The sequence below is a fragment of the Leptosomus discolor genome, chromosome 4 (genome assembly GCF_034619465.1).
Source record: "Leptosomus discolor isolate bLepDis1 chromosome 4, bLepDis1.hap2, whole genome shotgun sequence".
NCBI classification, from domain to species: Eukaryota; Metazoa; Chordata; class Aves; order Leptosomiformes; family Leptosomidae; genus Leptosomus; species Leptosomus discolor.
In genome coordinates, this window is record NC_141394.1 from 25,414,256 (window position 1) to 25,428,673 (window position 14,418).

Genomic DNA, 14,418 nt, shown 5'->3' on the forward strand with positions numbered 1-14,418 from the left:
CCTGAAGGGCAAAGGAGTTTGGGAAGGCTGGACATTCTTCAAGAAGGAAATCTTGAAGGTGCAGGAGCAGGCCATCCCCATGTGCCAAAAGACGAGCCAATGGGGAAGAAGACCAGCCTGACTGAACCAAGAGGTTTGCCTGGAACTCAGACAAAAGAGTTTATGACCTTTGGAAGAAGGGGCAGGCAACTCAGGAGGACTGCAAAGATGTCATGAGGTTATCTAGAGAGAAAATTAGAAGGGCCAAAGCCCAACTAGAACTTAGTCTGGCTACTGCTGTAAAAGACAACAAAAAATATTTCTATAAATACATTAGCGACAAAAGGAGGGCTAAGGAGAATCTCCATCCTTTATTGGATGTGGGGGGCAACATAGTGATAAAGAATGAGGAAGAGGCTGAGGTACCTAATGCCTTTTAGCCTTAGTCTTTAATAGTAAGACCAGTCGTTCTGTAGGTACCCAGCTCCCTGAGCTGGATCACAGAGATGGGGAGCAGAATGAATCCCCCATAATCCAAGGGGAAATGGTTAGTGACCTGCTACACCACTCGGACACACTCATGTCTATGGGGCCGGATGGGATCCACCCAAGGGTACTGAAAGAGTTGGCCAAAGTGCCACCAAGCCACTTTCCATCATTTATCGGCAGTCCTGGCTAACTGGGGAGGTCCCAGTTGACTGGAAGTTAGCAAATGTGATGTCCATCTACAAGAAGGGCCATCTACAAGAGGACCAGGAAAATTAAAGGCTTGTCAGTCTGACCTGGGGGTGCTGGTCAACAGGCAGCTGAACATGAGCCAGCAGTGTGCCCAGGTGGCCAAGAAGGCCAAGAGCATCCTGGCCTGTGTCAGAAACAGCGTGGCCAGCAGGAATAGGGAAGTGATCGTGCCCGTGTACTCAGCACTGGTGAGGCCGCACCTCGAATCCTGTGTGCAGTTTTGGGCTGCTCACTACAAGAAAGACATTGAGGTGCTGGAGATAGTGCAGAGAAGGGTAATGGAGCTGGTGAGGGGTCTGGAGAACAGGTCTTGTGAGGAGCAGCTGAGGGAACTGGGGTTGTTTAGCCTGGAGGAGGCCGAGGGGAGACCTTATTGCTCTCTACAACTACCTGAAAGGAGGTTGTAGCAAGGTGGGGGTTGGTCTCTTCTCCCAAGTAACAAGTGATAGGACGAGAGCAAAGCTGTGCAAGGGAAGGTTTAGACTGGACATTAGGAAAAATTTCTTCACCAAATGGGTTGTCAGGCATTGGAACAGGCTGCCCAGGGAAGTGGTTGAGTCACCATCCCTGGAGGTGTTTAAAAGACACACAGGTGTGGTGTTTAGTGACATGGTTTAGTGGTGGATCTGGCAGCATTTGGTTTATAGTTAGACTCGATGAGCTTCAAGGTCTTTTCCAACATAATGATTCTATGATTCTGTTACTGTTCCACAATTTGCAGAAGTCTAGAAAAAGTATTGGGAGGAAAAAAGCAGACCAGAATGTCTGGTCTTTTTTAACTAGAGGTATTTTTCAGCTTAACTCAATTATAAGATCACTCAGATTGTTAAGAGTTCATACATGTATATACTAACTTTCAAAAGCTCCACAGGTTATATATCTTTTCCTGACCATATTGACTAGGCATCATCACTCAGAGATTATATTGAAGCCTACAGAGGAGCAAGAGAGCCAGAAAATTAAGACCTCTACACTTGGGCCTGACTCTTTTTGTTGCATTTGGAAGTAGGCCAAATTCCTGTTTTTAATCATGGAAAGATGTGTTGCTATAAGCTCTGCTTTACCTTTATCACAGTGTTTCAATTTTGTTTTTAATTTCCCACCCCCCAGACTAGTTCAGTTCACCCTAGAAGATAGGAGCACCAAACACAGATGGATATTGTCACTAGTTACAGGAAGTTTTCTTTCAGTCACTTAAATATTGTTACTATCCTAGACCCCTACAGTGGAGGCCACCTGCTGTTACCTTTAAAGAACAGCAGATGTTTACAGAAAGTAACAGCCTTTCTTTAAATGAAAATGGGATTCCTAGTAATGCACAGCAATACCTCTTTGCAGTTTATTTGACAGTGCTCAGTAGATATTTTTCCTTAGGTGACCAAGAAGCCTCCAACTCACATCGAAAATGAACCAACCTTCAGTTGTGCATTCTGACATCTTCCTACCCAGCACGCTCCTAATTACTGGGCGGACTGTCTTCTGCTGACATCTTCCTACCTAGCATGCTCCTAATTACTGGGTGGACTGTCTTCTGCTCTGCATTCATTTTCCTGGTTCTCTCTGTGCCTCATGCTTTGGCAGAGGATCATACCAGATCTAGTTCATAGCCTGTGACCAAAGAAACAAAGGATCATTCAACCTTGTTTGTTGTAGATAAGAGTTGTCATCTTAGTTTTACTCTCCCAAACTATCTTCTACCTTCAATTTTAAGTCCACTTTATCTGTTCCAATTTACGTCACCTAGCAGGCAACTACAATCACAAATACATTTCACAGACCACAGGCATTCAACTGTGCCATTAAAACCGTTTGAGGGCACGTTCATTTAAAATCAGCTACAAACTTGGAGGCTGAAGCTGAACTGCAGTGGGACAACACCAAGCCGGAGGGATCTCCATTATACTCAGCGAAGGTTTGACATCCTACTCAGATGTATTAAAGAGTTGACTTATGGAGCCAGTTATTCACTTACATAATATCAATACTCCCCCTTCAAGGTACACATACATCTCACCAAAACCAGAATGACCAAAAGACAACCACTTTGAAAAGACTGGAAACTTTGCAGTTATAAGCCTCATAAAGCTACCTTAAATCTTAATGACACGTAAGATAAGCAAATGCAGGAGTCACATTGTATGTAACAACAAGGGAGTGGAAGTGACATATCATATACCTGAGGGCAGATTATTAACAGCTAGCTCAGAAATTTGATTAAGTATGTGAACAATAATACCCATTTCACAATTACGGGAATAAACAATACTTCTCACTGACAATTATTATACAGATGAAAACAGTGCTTCAAACACATATGGCTTGCAAGAAAGACATTTATGGAGATTTAGAGAGCTCTTTCCTTCCCCCAGAATGCAATACATGACTTCAATGAAATGTGACAGTAACATTCAATCTTTTAAAATGAAGACAAAATAAGTTGGAGCCTCTCCTCTCACACAAAAGAAGCAGCAGCTTCAGAAGTCTTCTTGGCTACTGGTAATAGAACGTCATTTGGATACAGTACAAGATTATGGAAAACACAAGCCTTCTTGTCCCTGATATTAAAAAAAAAAAAAAATTATCATCCAATACTGACAAAGTTGAAATTAAGTGGTCATGGTATGGTATGGTATCTCAAGCCTGGATGTAGAACAGGCCATGCACACATAAAAAAGCTTCAGAAACTGCATACAATTCAAATAATTTTGTAGAAAATAAGTTTTATTTGGCTCCTTTCGTACACTTTTTCAAAAAGAAATGCACATTCATACAGTTTGCCTTTTCCAGTGCACGTCTGAATTTGCTCACATAGAGCCATTAATATCAAGGCAAAAGGTGCCTTTGAAATCATTTCAGACATATTGTATTTTGACTGTAAAGCATCCAAAGTTACTAATTTTCTAATTATAACTTGGAAAGAAATGTTTCAGGTGTTTCTTCTCTGGTTCTCACATATAATTGTCCCACACAGGGAAGAGGAGACAGACCTGCAACAAAGAACTGTCAAGCCAATGGCTAATACTCATTTCAGATAGAGCTAAAGACAGGTTCTGTATTTCATACTGAGTTGGGATACAAAAGAAAAACCCAGCTAGGTAACTCATTCTTTTTCAAAAGCTCTAAAACAGAAATGATAAAACATTGCTTCAAAACTACAAATCAGCCATTGGTAGTGAGAGTTTGTTTGCAGAGAAAGCACTCTTTCCCTAGTTGTTTCTCATGGCCAGGTCTCTTTTCCTGTTGATGCTGACTACGGAATTTGTTTCTTGCTGCTTCTTCTTAAACGCTTCATGAAGAGGAGTAAATTCAGCTCAGACTTTCAAACATCACAAGAGGCACTAACCCATCAAGTAGCCCCTACAGAAAAAAAAATTAAGTTAGAAAAAAAGTTAGCAAACACAAGCAGCACTCCTCAAAAATCAAGAGACATACAGTCCTAAAACAAAAACTTCAGACTGCTAAATCCTCTGCTGACCAAGGCTATTGAAAACAATAAATCCTGACCAAGGTACAAACCGGCCAGCTTAACTATACGCTCCCTCCTCAGTTGATTTTCTTCAACGAACACTGAAAAATAGATTAGCCTGTTCGCAACCCAGCCTCAGTAATTGTTTGGAATGTTTGAAGCCCAGGTTACACCCTACGAAAGGTTCTTTATTTGTACCCTTTACACAAACGACCAGTGTTGAGATACTCAGTATAACCCCAGCATTTTCTGGCACTCAGCACAACTATGCTCTCTTTTTCTCTTCCATTTCTCTGAAGCCCTGTTTATTAAATAAGTTAAGAGAACTGTTAAGACACATGTGTGTTCAATGAAACAAGAAAACATATAGCATCAATGAGGCAAGAAAACATAGGACAGGTCCCTATCCAGCTACCTGCTGCCAGGGAACGCATCATTTCTCTGTTATGAAACAAAAATTTTTTAACTACACTGCAAAGGTTAAAAAAAATATTTAAGAAAGGAGTAATGACTGTCATTGTTAAGTCAACACCTCACAGAGCTACTCCAAGAATTAACCACCAGTACCTCCAAACATCAGTTTTCAGCTATTCTAGATGAAATAGATGGACTGAGAAATAAAGGGGGGGGGGGGGTGTTTGAAAATCCTGCATTTGGGGTTTGCATAGCCTGAAAGCTCCGGATCTTTCCTACTTTTTGATCTGTGAGTACAGATGTATTAAAATGTCACATACATTGTATGCTTCAATGTTACGTTCAATTTTCCAGCAACAACAAGCCCTGAGACATCCTCTTTACTTTAGGACTGCTTTGGATGTTTCTGAGCACTCGTTACTGCTGCCATCAGTTCTGCTAGTTATGATCCCGCATGTGCACTGTCACTATAAAGAACGCATTTGCCTGCCTTCAAGTTCTTTGACACTTGCTTTTTCCTCAAAGCCCGACCCTGTAATTACTTTTACCTGACCAGTACATACTCAGTCTACCTTAAAATTCATTGTAAGTCAGACTCACTAATCACATCTTCGGACATATCAGGAACTGTCACCTTTTTTTAACTACAGCGCAATCTTACAGTAGCTGGCTCCAAAAGCATCCCACCTCGTTCAAGGTAATTTGTTCCAAAAAAGCAACTTACAACCAAGCTGCAGATCTTTAGCATACCTCATTGTATTCCCTGCTGCTCTTCAATTTAACATAGGCACACATGAGCCACAAAAAGAGAAGAAAAGCTGAAAAAGTATTAAATCACTTACGGTAATTTCATCCTCATGAAAACTCTGGCCATGAAGAAGCTCAAAAGCACGCTGACAAACCCAATAAAGAGCAAGAGAAACCTATTCAGCTTGGGGATATTTGGTGCATTGGATCGATCCAGAATTATGAATCCTAGGCCGCCCATTGTGAACAGGAAGCTGGATGCGAGCCCTTCCATAATATATTGCCCATTTACTCTAAAGGAAAAAAAAGGCGGGGTGAGGCGAGAAGAGAGAGTCAGAAAAAGCTGAGTTTTGAAGAAACTATTTACATTTCAAACCCCATCTTATCAACCTGCTTTAACTGTACAAATACACAGGACGAGTAACTTTGCGGGCTGATTCTAACAAAAAGTAGGTATGGAAACTGATGTTATGCAATTACATCAAGGCTTTAATATGTAGTTTAGCTCCAAGACTGACAGTCTGCAAGGTGACCAGTCAAGCACACTAGTGGTTTTTATACATACTAGCGAGTACTAACGTCTACCACATGAGCTCATCAGTTCTCAGAAATATCTAGTCCGAAGTAGCAACTGGTTTCACAGATGACTTGAGGCATGGAACCACGACCCCTGGGCCACTGGCTCTCCAAGTCTTATTTCCACCCCACTGTTTAGGCATCAGTGCCTGAATCCTCATCTCTGTGCAAATCCCACTCAAAGCACTACTCAAAGCCAGCGCATGAAGCACATCTACCGGTTCCAGCACACAGCAGAAGCAGCTCTTGCCTGCAGGATGTTTTGCTACCGGCTGGCTGAGCCTACACGTATCAGTTGCGGGGACTCAGCCTGAAAGCGCCCCAGCTCTCAGTCAGTCCATGCAGCCAGGCCTCCTTCTTACAGAGCTCGTATGGAGAGACGGGAAGCTGAGATGCAGAAACAACATAGCACCTGGATCACAAGTCTCCGGCTTCCCACAGTCACTGAACCGTTTTCCTATCCTTGTAATGAGGAGGTAGAAACAACCTCATCAAAATTAGCATGGATGAAACTACTGTGGACGCTAATGCTAAAATGAAAATTATCACTATCGTCTCATATCCTGAAAACAAACAATTTTGTCTTCGTTCATGTTGTTTTCACTGACTTGTACTAAAGTCCTATCAACTCCCAACAGTAGCCTGATCCATCTACATTGCAACAATCCAACCATATGTCCAATACATATACTACTTCTAGTCCAATTAATAATCTGTACATGGGGCATGTCACAGACCTCATAGAATCAAACAACAAAAAACATTATTTGTTTCCCCACACATAAAACCCAGTAGATTTAACCCTTTTCAGACCAATTTGTTACTAAGCAGTCTCTAGCTTATTTTCAGCAACAGAAGCAAAAGGCTCAAGGAAGACAGTGTTGTTACACATTTGTAACTATGTTCCCCACCCTCAGACACAAAAGTCCAAATTACACTAGAGTTTAAAAGGCCAGAACCAAAAAGTCTCACAAACATTACATATCCTCCTATCAAATATGATCAAATGTGGCTGCATCCACTATAGAACTCAACTTTAATAGCAAAGGTTTGGAAGAAAGAGGTGTATTGCCAGCTCAACGCTCAAAGCTTTTCTCTTACCAGAATTTTATTTTAAAAAGTTTTAGAAGAACTGAGCTTTTCTATTTCCATTGATTCCAACGCTGTCTTTTTTTTTTTTCTTTGTTAAATATTTGCAAACCAAGGACTGACATAGAACAGATACTGCCTTGCACAGAGAGCTCAAAAAGAAGCAGATGCACAGCTCTGTAAGATGGGTTTATCCACTTGTGCCTGGGCATTTGCAGCATGTGGCTTGCAGGGGCAGAGCCCACCCTCCTACCTGTATGCCAAAAACGCCACCGGCCTCTGATGCCCGTGTTCGTCTGTCATCGACCCCACGCTGGGAGGTTCCACAATCACGTCATAGATAATCCCTGTGGGGAGAAAAGCAAACATCACGTTTGACTCCCAGCAGCGAACAGCGAGAACAACCCTAACACCGCAGGGGCGCTCGGAGTTGGCCGAGGTCCGTGGTTTACGACGGATTTGGAGCCGGACAAGGGCTCAGCAGCAGCAGCGGCGGCGGCTCCGCCACCCGGGCAGGAACCAGCAGCCCGCCCCGCAGGGGAAGGGCTACTCCGTAAGCGGGGTCTCCCGCTCACACCACCCGCACCGGCCTCACCTCCGGTGATGAGGAAGTAGGACACGACCACCAGCGCGTAAACGGTCATGGCCGAGGGCATGTGCACCCAGCTCGGCCGCTTCAGCTTGATATTGGGGCACTCGAGCACGGCGAAGGGCAGGCGGTACAGCGTCTCCATGGCGGCGGCGCGGTGCGGCCCGACGAACAGCCGCGCGCACCGCTGCTCCCTGCCCGGCTCGCCCCGCCACGGCCGCCCTCCGTGACCCGACACGAAGGCGGAAACGGAAATGGGCTGCCGCGTCCTGACAGTGGTAAATGAACAGATTTTAAAAAGCCAACGTTTAACGAACCACTCAAAACTTACACCCAGGCGGAAATCACAGACATACAACAAGACTTTTCTGTATGAGCAAAAACATCTGGAAACGCAAGGCCCCTGCCGCCGAAGATTCTACCCACCTTACTCACCGGCCAGGACCCAGCAGACCTGACGTGTCGGTGCCGGGTAACGGCGAGGCGCTTGGGGCGGGGCAAGGGGCGCGGGCCCCACCCCCGGAATTACGTGGCCGCCCTATCGGGACCCGCCGCGCCGCGGGTCCGTCTGGGCCCGGCCCCAGCCTCCCTTACGGGGTGCTTCCGACGGGCACGGCCCCGCCGAGGGGCGGGAGCCCCCTCTGGGCGGAGCACCCTCGCCCCGCGGGCAGCGGCAGCAGCCCGGAGCGGGGAGGCAAACGCACGCCCCGCGTGTGAGCTTGCCCAGCCGGGCTGGGGAGGTGCAGGCCCCAGGGAAGGACAGAGCTCACAAGAGGGGCCTCGCCCCAGCCCCTGCGTTCGCAGAGGAGCGGGCCGGGATGCCCCGTGCCTGCTCCGCGGGATGCGTCACTGCCCTCAGCTCAGCTGAGGCTCGGTGTGGAGCGAAGCACCAGGCAACACGTAAGGGGGAAGGGCTCCCCGTTTTGAGTGGAAGCTTGTCTCGTTCCTCTTGCTTCATGAACGGGGGCAGGGGAGAGCCCTTCTCGGAGCACCCCCTGTCTTCTCTGTACCTTTATTTGAGCTGAGGTCAAGTCTCCCGACAGCACAGGAAGCGTTCCCTTCACAAGAGAAACCCGACAGCCAGGGACTGAATCGGAGCACTAGCTGAGGAGAAGTGACAGGTCCATAAACCAAACCAGCACAACAAAACCAACCCCACTCACAGGAAGGCTGATGCCTTTCAGGAGGCAGATTGACACCGGAGAGAGGCAGCAAACCCCACCGCAACACCAGCCCCTCACTCCAGGTTCCCTGATTGTCTAAAAGCACACGCTGCAGCCGAAGCCATTCAGCCTACTACCCGCTGCTGCGCAGAAGGCACCGGCAGCCCTGAGGGGTATCCTGCCCCAAAGACTGCCCCCACACCTACACTGCAGCTGTCTGCACGGAGAAAAACTGTTTTTAAAAAAAAAAAAACTAATCAAGGAACTTACTATTTCACTGACACTTTGCCCAGTGACTGCTTTTATTTCTGCCTACAGTGGCGACAGCCCTTGTCCTACCTCATAACTCACGTTGCCCTTCAGCACAGTCATATCATTTATAATTATTTTCAGTCTTAGCCCTCCTGTTTGGGAAAAATACTCCTCTCAGTGCAATCTGCCTGTCAACAGATGTTTATGACATTTCTCCTAATTATTCCAAAAGTATTCTCCCTCCATCTTGCCTCCTTTCCAAAAGCCCCAAGCAAAACTCTAATCTCACCGCTGTTAACGTAAAACAAGAGCACTTTTGGGGCAGGTTAGACACGCCTGCCCTACTTGTCGCTTCTGCTTTAAAACAGTTTTTCCAGCATGCCAAAGTACTGAAGTTCGTACTAGCGCAGTGAGGCAACAGCTAATAAAATTTTAACCTGGCAAACTAACTATAGTAACAGCACCTAAAAATGTCAGAGCACTAACATTAGCCTTAAAACCTTTAATTAGCTACAGCCTTTGGAAGAAGTTTTAGCATAACCTGAGCTGAGGAGAAAGAAGCACTTCATACTTAAAAGCTACACGAGTTCACTGCAACGTTTAACCATTTTGAGAATATTGACTGAATTATTTTTTAACAACTTGGGACACCGTGAAGGAATTCTTGGGGAGGTACAGCTCCTTTCACCCGGTGTGGTGTTAAGTCAGTTACCCTGGACCACGGCCACCCTCTGTCAAACCCAGAGGCACCACCACCGCCGCTGCGAGTTTGCAGGCAGTTGACCCCAAGTACCAGCTCGCTGACACTGAGAGTGGTTCTTTTCATCAGCTCAGTTTTCTGTCATGTTTCTTGGCTGACTGCACAGGCTGACAGGCTTCAGAGCCAGGCACGGCACAAACAGGCAGCATTCAGCCAGCAGGGGAGTCTGCGCCCATCTCCCAGAGCCACAGCCTGAGCAGACTCCACAAGCCATCCGAGAAACCCCTCCGAACGGCATCCTCACTGCCCCCAGCAAGTCTGTGTGCTCAGTAATCACTTCCTCTCCCTCCTTACTGCGGTGGCAGAGCTCACTACTTTTTTGGGGAAAAAAAAAATAGTTATTGGGAAAAATAGACACCCACTTGCCAGATACTAAGAGTAGTTCCAAACTTCAGAGCTGAGGGTGAGGAATACCACTGCACCCACTGCAAGAATTATCTGGTGTGTTAAAGCACTCCTGGGTAGCGTTAGAGGCACATTTACAGTTCTCTTTACGCAACAGAATGAAGCAAAGCAGAAAAATTAGTCCACTTCCACCTTTTACAGTTGATTTTTATGCTGCCATTACATCCTCAGTGATATAGCAACAGAACTTTGGTTCAATACCAGAGGCCTAAATTGCTACTCTAAAACCTAATTCTGCAAGCCACTGAAGGTCTGCCCTAGCTGTGCCCTGGAGCTCTGCTGTACCGTATCTCTGACTGCTGACCCAGGAAGCCCCTAACAAAGGGCATACAGCAGGGGCAGCTTTCTGCCAGGAGGGGCAAGCGCAGCAGTCCACAACCGTCCGGTGGGTACAGCACTTGCTTCAAGAAGTCAGGCTATTCCCCCCATCCCCAAGCAACAGTCAGTACAGCACATATGATTAAAAAAAGTCATCTCTACCTTAGCCTATACTAGCTCTCCTCTTCATCTGACAACCTCTCTTCCAGTCCTCAGTCTTAAGACTTCTCGTTTGCTTTTCTTTTTCGGATTCCTAACTTTCTTCTGAGCCAAGTCCTCCGATGACTTCATACACAGCTGTTGCCATGGGAAAAAACCTGCGCTGCTCAAAGCTACCCCAGTCTACAGGGCTATGAGACAGAGCAGGCAGTGCTGTCTAACCAGATTTCCTTCCACCTGCTTGACTTCTCTCTGCAGGCAGCACTGAACCCAGACCAGCACCCCAACTTATGGGGTTTGTTGCATCAAAACCCAGTTCTGCATTACAGCAGCTGTGAGAAGCAGCTCCTGCCAGCTCTGACTAGCACAAGGAATGACAGGGCACAAGAAGAGTGGAGCTTTCATTTATTGGGCTGAAACTACAAATAGATTCACTTTGACTTCTGGCTCTGTGCTTGTGCCTTCAACACTTTCACAACGATCTTCTGCTCCTCAATAAGAAAAGCTCGTTTGATTCTGGAAAGGAAAAACAACAACTTTAGGACACGTATCTACTTAAGTGAAAACACAAAAATAAGACAAAATTACAGTTAGTTTTGCTGTCTCCAACGTTCATTGCACGTGTGGTGCTAGTTTCACAACTACATGAAAAGGAAAACCATCAATGATCTTGCCAGCATCCGAAGACAGGGGCGGTGGCGCTGTATGGATGTAGCAGTTTGGTGAGGAAAGCCTCACGTGCCTGCAAACTCACGGCCAGTGGCTTGTAGGCAAGCAAGGCAATACCTGACGGCTGAACACTGGAAAAATTACCACCTCCACCACTTCCAAAGGCAAAAAGCAAAACTCCTCACTAGCCAACTAATGTAGCTGTTCTTAAAGTCAGAACTGTGTGACCAGCTGTGGTCAGCTCTCTCTTCTCTAGAACAACAGAAACCTTTACATGGAGTCCAGTTACCACAACAAAATCAGTTCTCCCAGGATTAAAGCTCATAACCAGGGAAAACCCTGGCAGGTCAAGTCACACCTATACATGGTTATTTCTGGAAGACACGCAGGGCCACCGCACAGATGGAGCTTTGTGACAGCACTTGCGCATCAACAGCCCACTTGATGGTTTAGAGCTAAAAGCACCAATACACCACACAGGCTCTTCTACCTCAAAACGCTGAAACGCCATCCCATATGCATCTGGTACACAGGGCTACTTTTGCAGTACGCAAAACCTACCCACGATGCCTACACAGAGTTCCTTTCCTGCCGATCACAGGGAAGGGGGTGGCTGTGGTTTCTGGTTTAGGCAGAATTAGGCCTACTTATTAAAAACCACCTACTGAGCTCATCAAGTGTTTGGAAAAACACTCAGAAAAAAATTGGTTTCTAGCACAGAAAAGTTACACTACAGATCTGCAGCTGTAGCAACCCGTCTTCAGGGGCACCTAATGCGATTTAGCTTAGAACTCAGACAAGCAAGGGAAAAAAAAAAAACGCTGGCAATATTTGTGGTACAGATCAGACTACTGACTCTGGAGATCTGCTTTGATTACTGCTCACAGAAATGGCATATTCTGTGTAATACATTTTTCTTCAAACTTGCCAAGGAAGTACAGGAGGTACAGTAGTTACACAATAACACTGCATTCAGTGAGGCCCAGCAAAGGCCAACTTAAAGCTTAACTACAGAAAGATGCTTCATACGCAACCAACTAGTATCTTTGAATCCCAACATGCCACAAAGCAGCCAAAAGCTCAACTGATCTTACACCCGCATCTGTGCATAAGGCAAAAGAATAGGACAACAGAAGAGAAAAATCTTTACTACAGGGGCTCAAGAAAAAATGTAAAAATCCAGAATGAGCAGACTGTTTAGCACCAAATCAACAGCGCAGTAAGAAATCATGAAGAACATAAACTCTCTACAAAGGAGCTCCACATGCAGCAACTACCTCAAATCCAAGGGACAAAATGACTCGTGTCACTGCCAACGTGCCCCACGTTTCTCCTCCCCGTTTTACTCCACCAACACAACGCAAGAGTCTTCAAAGTTCTGGTTCACGTCATGAAAATACATCGAAATGTAACAATCTCGTACAAAGTAACATCCAGAATAAAGTTAGCTTTCTGTAAGCTCACCTGTCCCGGACACACTTGGCACACATGGAACCCCCATAGGCTCTGCTCACGTGCTTCTTCGTTTTTGACAGCCTCATGAGAACTTTAGGACGCACAGCACGAACCTACAGAAAGCAAAAATGAGAAGTGTATCATGAGACTGTACTTTTGAACAGCCATATCAAGAAAACTCACTTTGATAGTTTAAAAAAGCACCCACAGCTGAAGTTGACTACTCCAGATGCAAAAAAGTGACAACCACCTTGGCCCAGCTCTAAAAATTTCAGCCATTTACATCTTATAAAACAAGAGGGTTCAGATATAACAGCATCGAGAACCATAAGCATTAAAAAAGCACTTACGCTTTAGGCTCTCAAAGCTTATTTTACCAATTAAAGTTTACAACATTCGGGTAAGAATATTTTAAAGTAGAAAGTTGTTCCAACGAGAACTTGTCAACAGGCCTATTATATTACTTGAAAAGGCTCTTTGTACTGAAAAACTTCTCTGGGAAAAAAAAAAAAAAAAAAAAAGCGCTATCTTATACCAGTAAGGCTGATACTTACACCACGAAGCCTTCCTGGACATATACCACATGCCGACTTTGGTGCCTTCCCCACCTTCTTGGTGTAAAGGTAAACAATCCTGTTCCCGGGTGTTCGGGACCTACGTACGGCAGAAAAATACTCAGTTGATGTAACAATCAAAACTGAAGACTTAGCTTTCTTAAAAAGTAAGTTTTCTTAGCAACTATGTCTTACTTACAGTCTGGTCTTGTTGGAAGCTGTGTTGTAGGACAACCTACGGCGGTACGTCAGGCGCTGAACCATTTTTTACACCTAAATTAGTCAAAAAACAAAGCGTCACTAGTTTAAGGGCTCAATGTCCACATGGAAGTTCACACATCACAGCAGCACCTGCACTGAAGCACTGGGCCAGATCTGAATCAGCAGCTGCTGATTCTCTACAACAAAATTAAAGCATTTCCTCAACAACGGCAGCCAGCACAACTACGTTAAAACACAGCAAAACACACGACAGAGAGCGGAATGTGATTTCCAATGAAGATTCATCTGAACTAACTTGAATGCAGCTCAACATCCTAGTCTTCCCTGTATGATGTCATGTTCCCCTAAAAACTGTTTAAAGCTTTAGCAGCTGTGTTTTCTATCAGAGTAATCTTCGCTGGCACGGCTGAAAACCGAGCTGAACGGAACGCTGTCATTTCCTACCTCACCTGACAGCGAACTGTGCCAGTCACACCCTAGGCCCAGGCCGGAGCCTTCTCCGGGCCCCGCACAACGCGACGAGGGCAGCGAAACCCGCAGCACCCGGCTGCCACAGCGGCGCAGGCAAGGCAGTACCGTCCCAGCGAGCCGCCGGCAGCCTTCGGGGCCCCTCGGGACAAGGCTCGTCGCCGGGGCTGGCGCTCCTTGGGCGCTGGGCCGGGGGGAGGCGGGGCCCCGCGCCGCAGCCCTGGCTCGCTGCGGCCCGATAGTCTCGGGCCCGCTCGGGAGCCCCGCCGCGGAGGCCCAGGGAGGCCCGGCCCCTCCGCCCCGCAACTCTGTCCCCGCCGCCGGCCCCTCACCACAGCCCCCCGGGGTCCCTGGCCGCCCCCACCGCCCGCCGGGCCGCGGATGGAGGCGGATGG

General features: G+C 46.3%; 2 protein-coding genes across 3 annotated transcripts; both read right to left on the reverse strand.

Moving 5' to 3' along the window:
* Positions 1–3,417: 3,417 nt before the first annotated feature.
* OSTC (oligosaccharyltransferase complex non-catalytic subunit) lies at positions 3,418–7,775 on the reverse strand. 2 transcript variants are annotated; one of them, XM_009947190.2, is made up of 4 exons: positions 7,605–7,775; positions 7,263–7,356; positions 5,440–5,637; positions 3,418–4,074 (listed from the first exon to the last, which is right to left on the reverse strand). In XM_009947190.2, the coding sequence occupies exons 1-4, from the start codon at positions 7,741–7,743 to the stop codon at positions 4,056–4,058; spliced, it is 450 nt and encodes a 149-aa protein (XP_009945492.1). In that variant the 5' UTR covers positions 7,744–7,775; the 3' UTR covers positions 3,418–4,055. The 2 variants fall into 2 exon arrangements, with proteins under 2 accessions (XP_009945492.1, XP_009945500.1); XM_009947198.2 differs by lacking the exon at positions 5,440–5,637.
* Positions 7,776–11,043: 3,268 nt separating this feature from the next.
* On the reverse strand, positions 11,044–13,969 carry RPL34 (ribosomal protein L34). Its single transcript, XM_009947179.2, has 4 exons — positions 13,533–13,969; positions 13,334–13,433; positions 12,789–12,892; positions 11,044–11,171 (listed from the first exon to the last, which is right to left on the reverse strand). Exons 1-4 carry the CDS (start codon positions 13,595–13,597, stop codon positions 11,087–11,089), a joined length of 354 nt encoding a protein of 117 aa, XP_009945481.1. The 5' UTR covers positions 13,598–13,969; the 3' UTR covers positions 11,044–11,086.
* Positions 13,970–14,418: the final 449 nt, after the last annotated feature.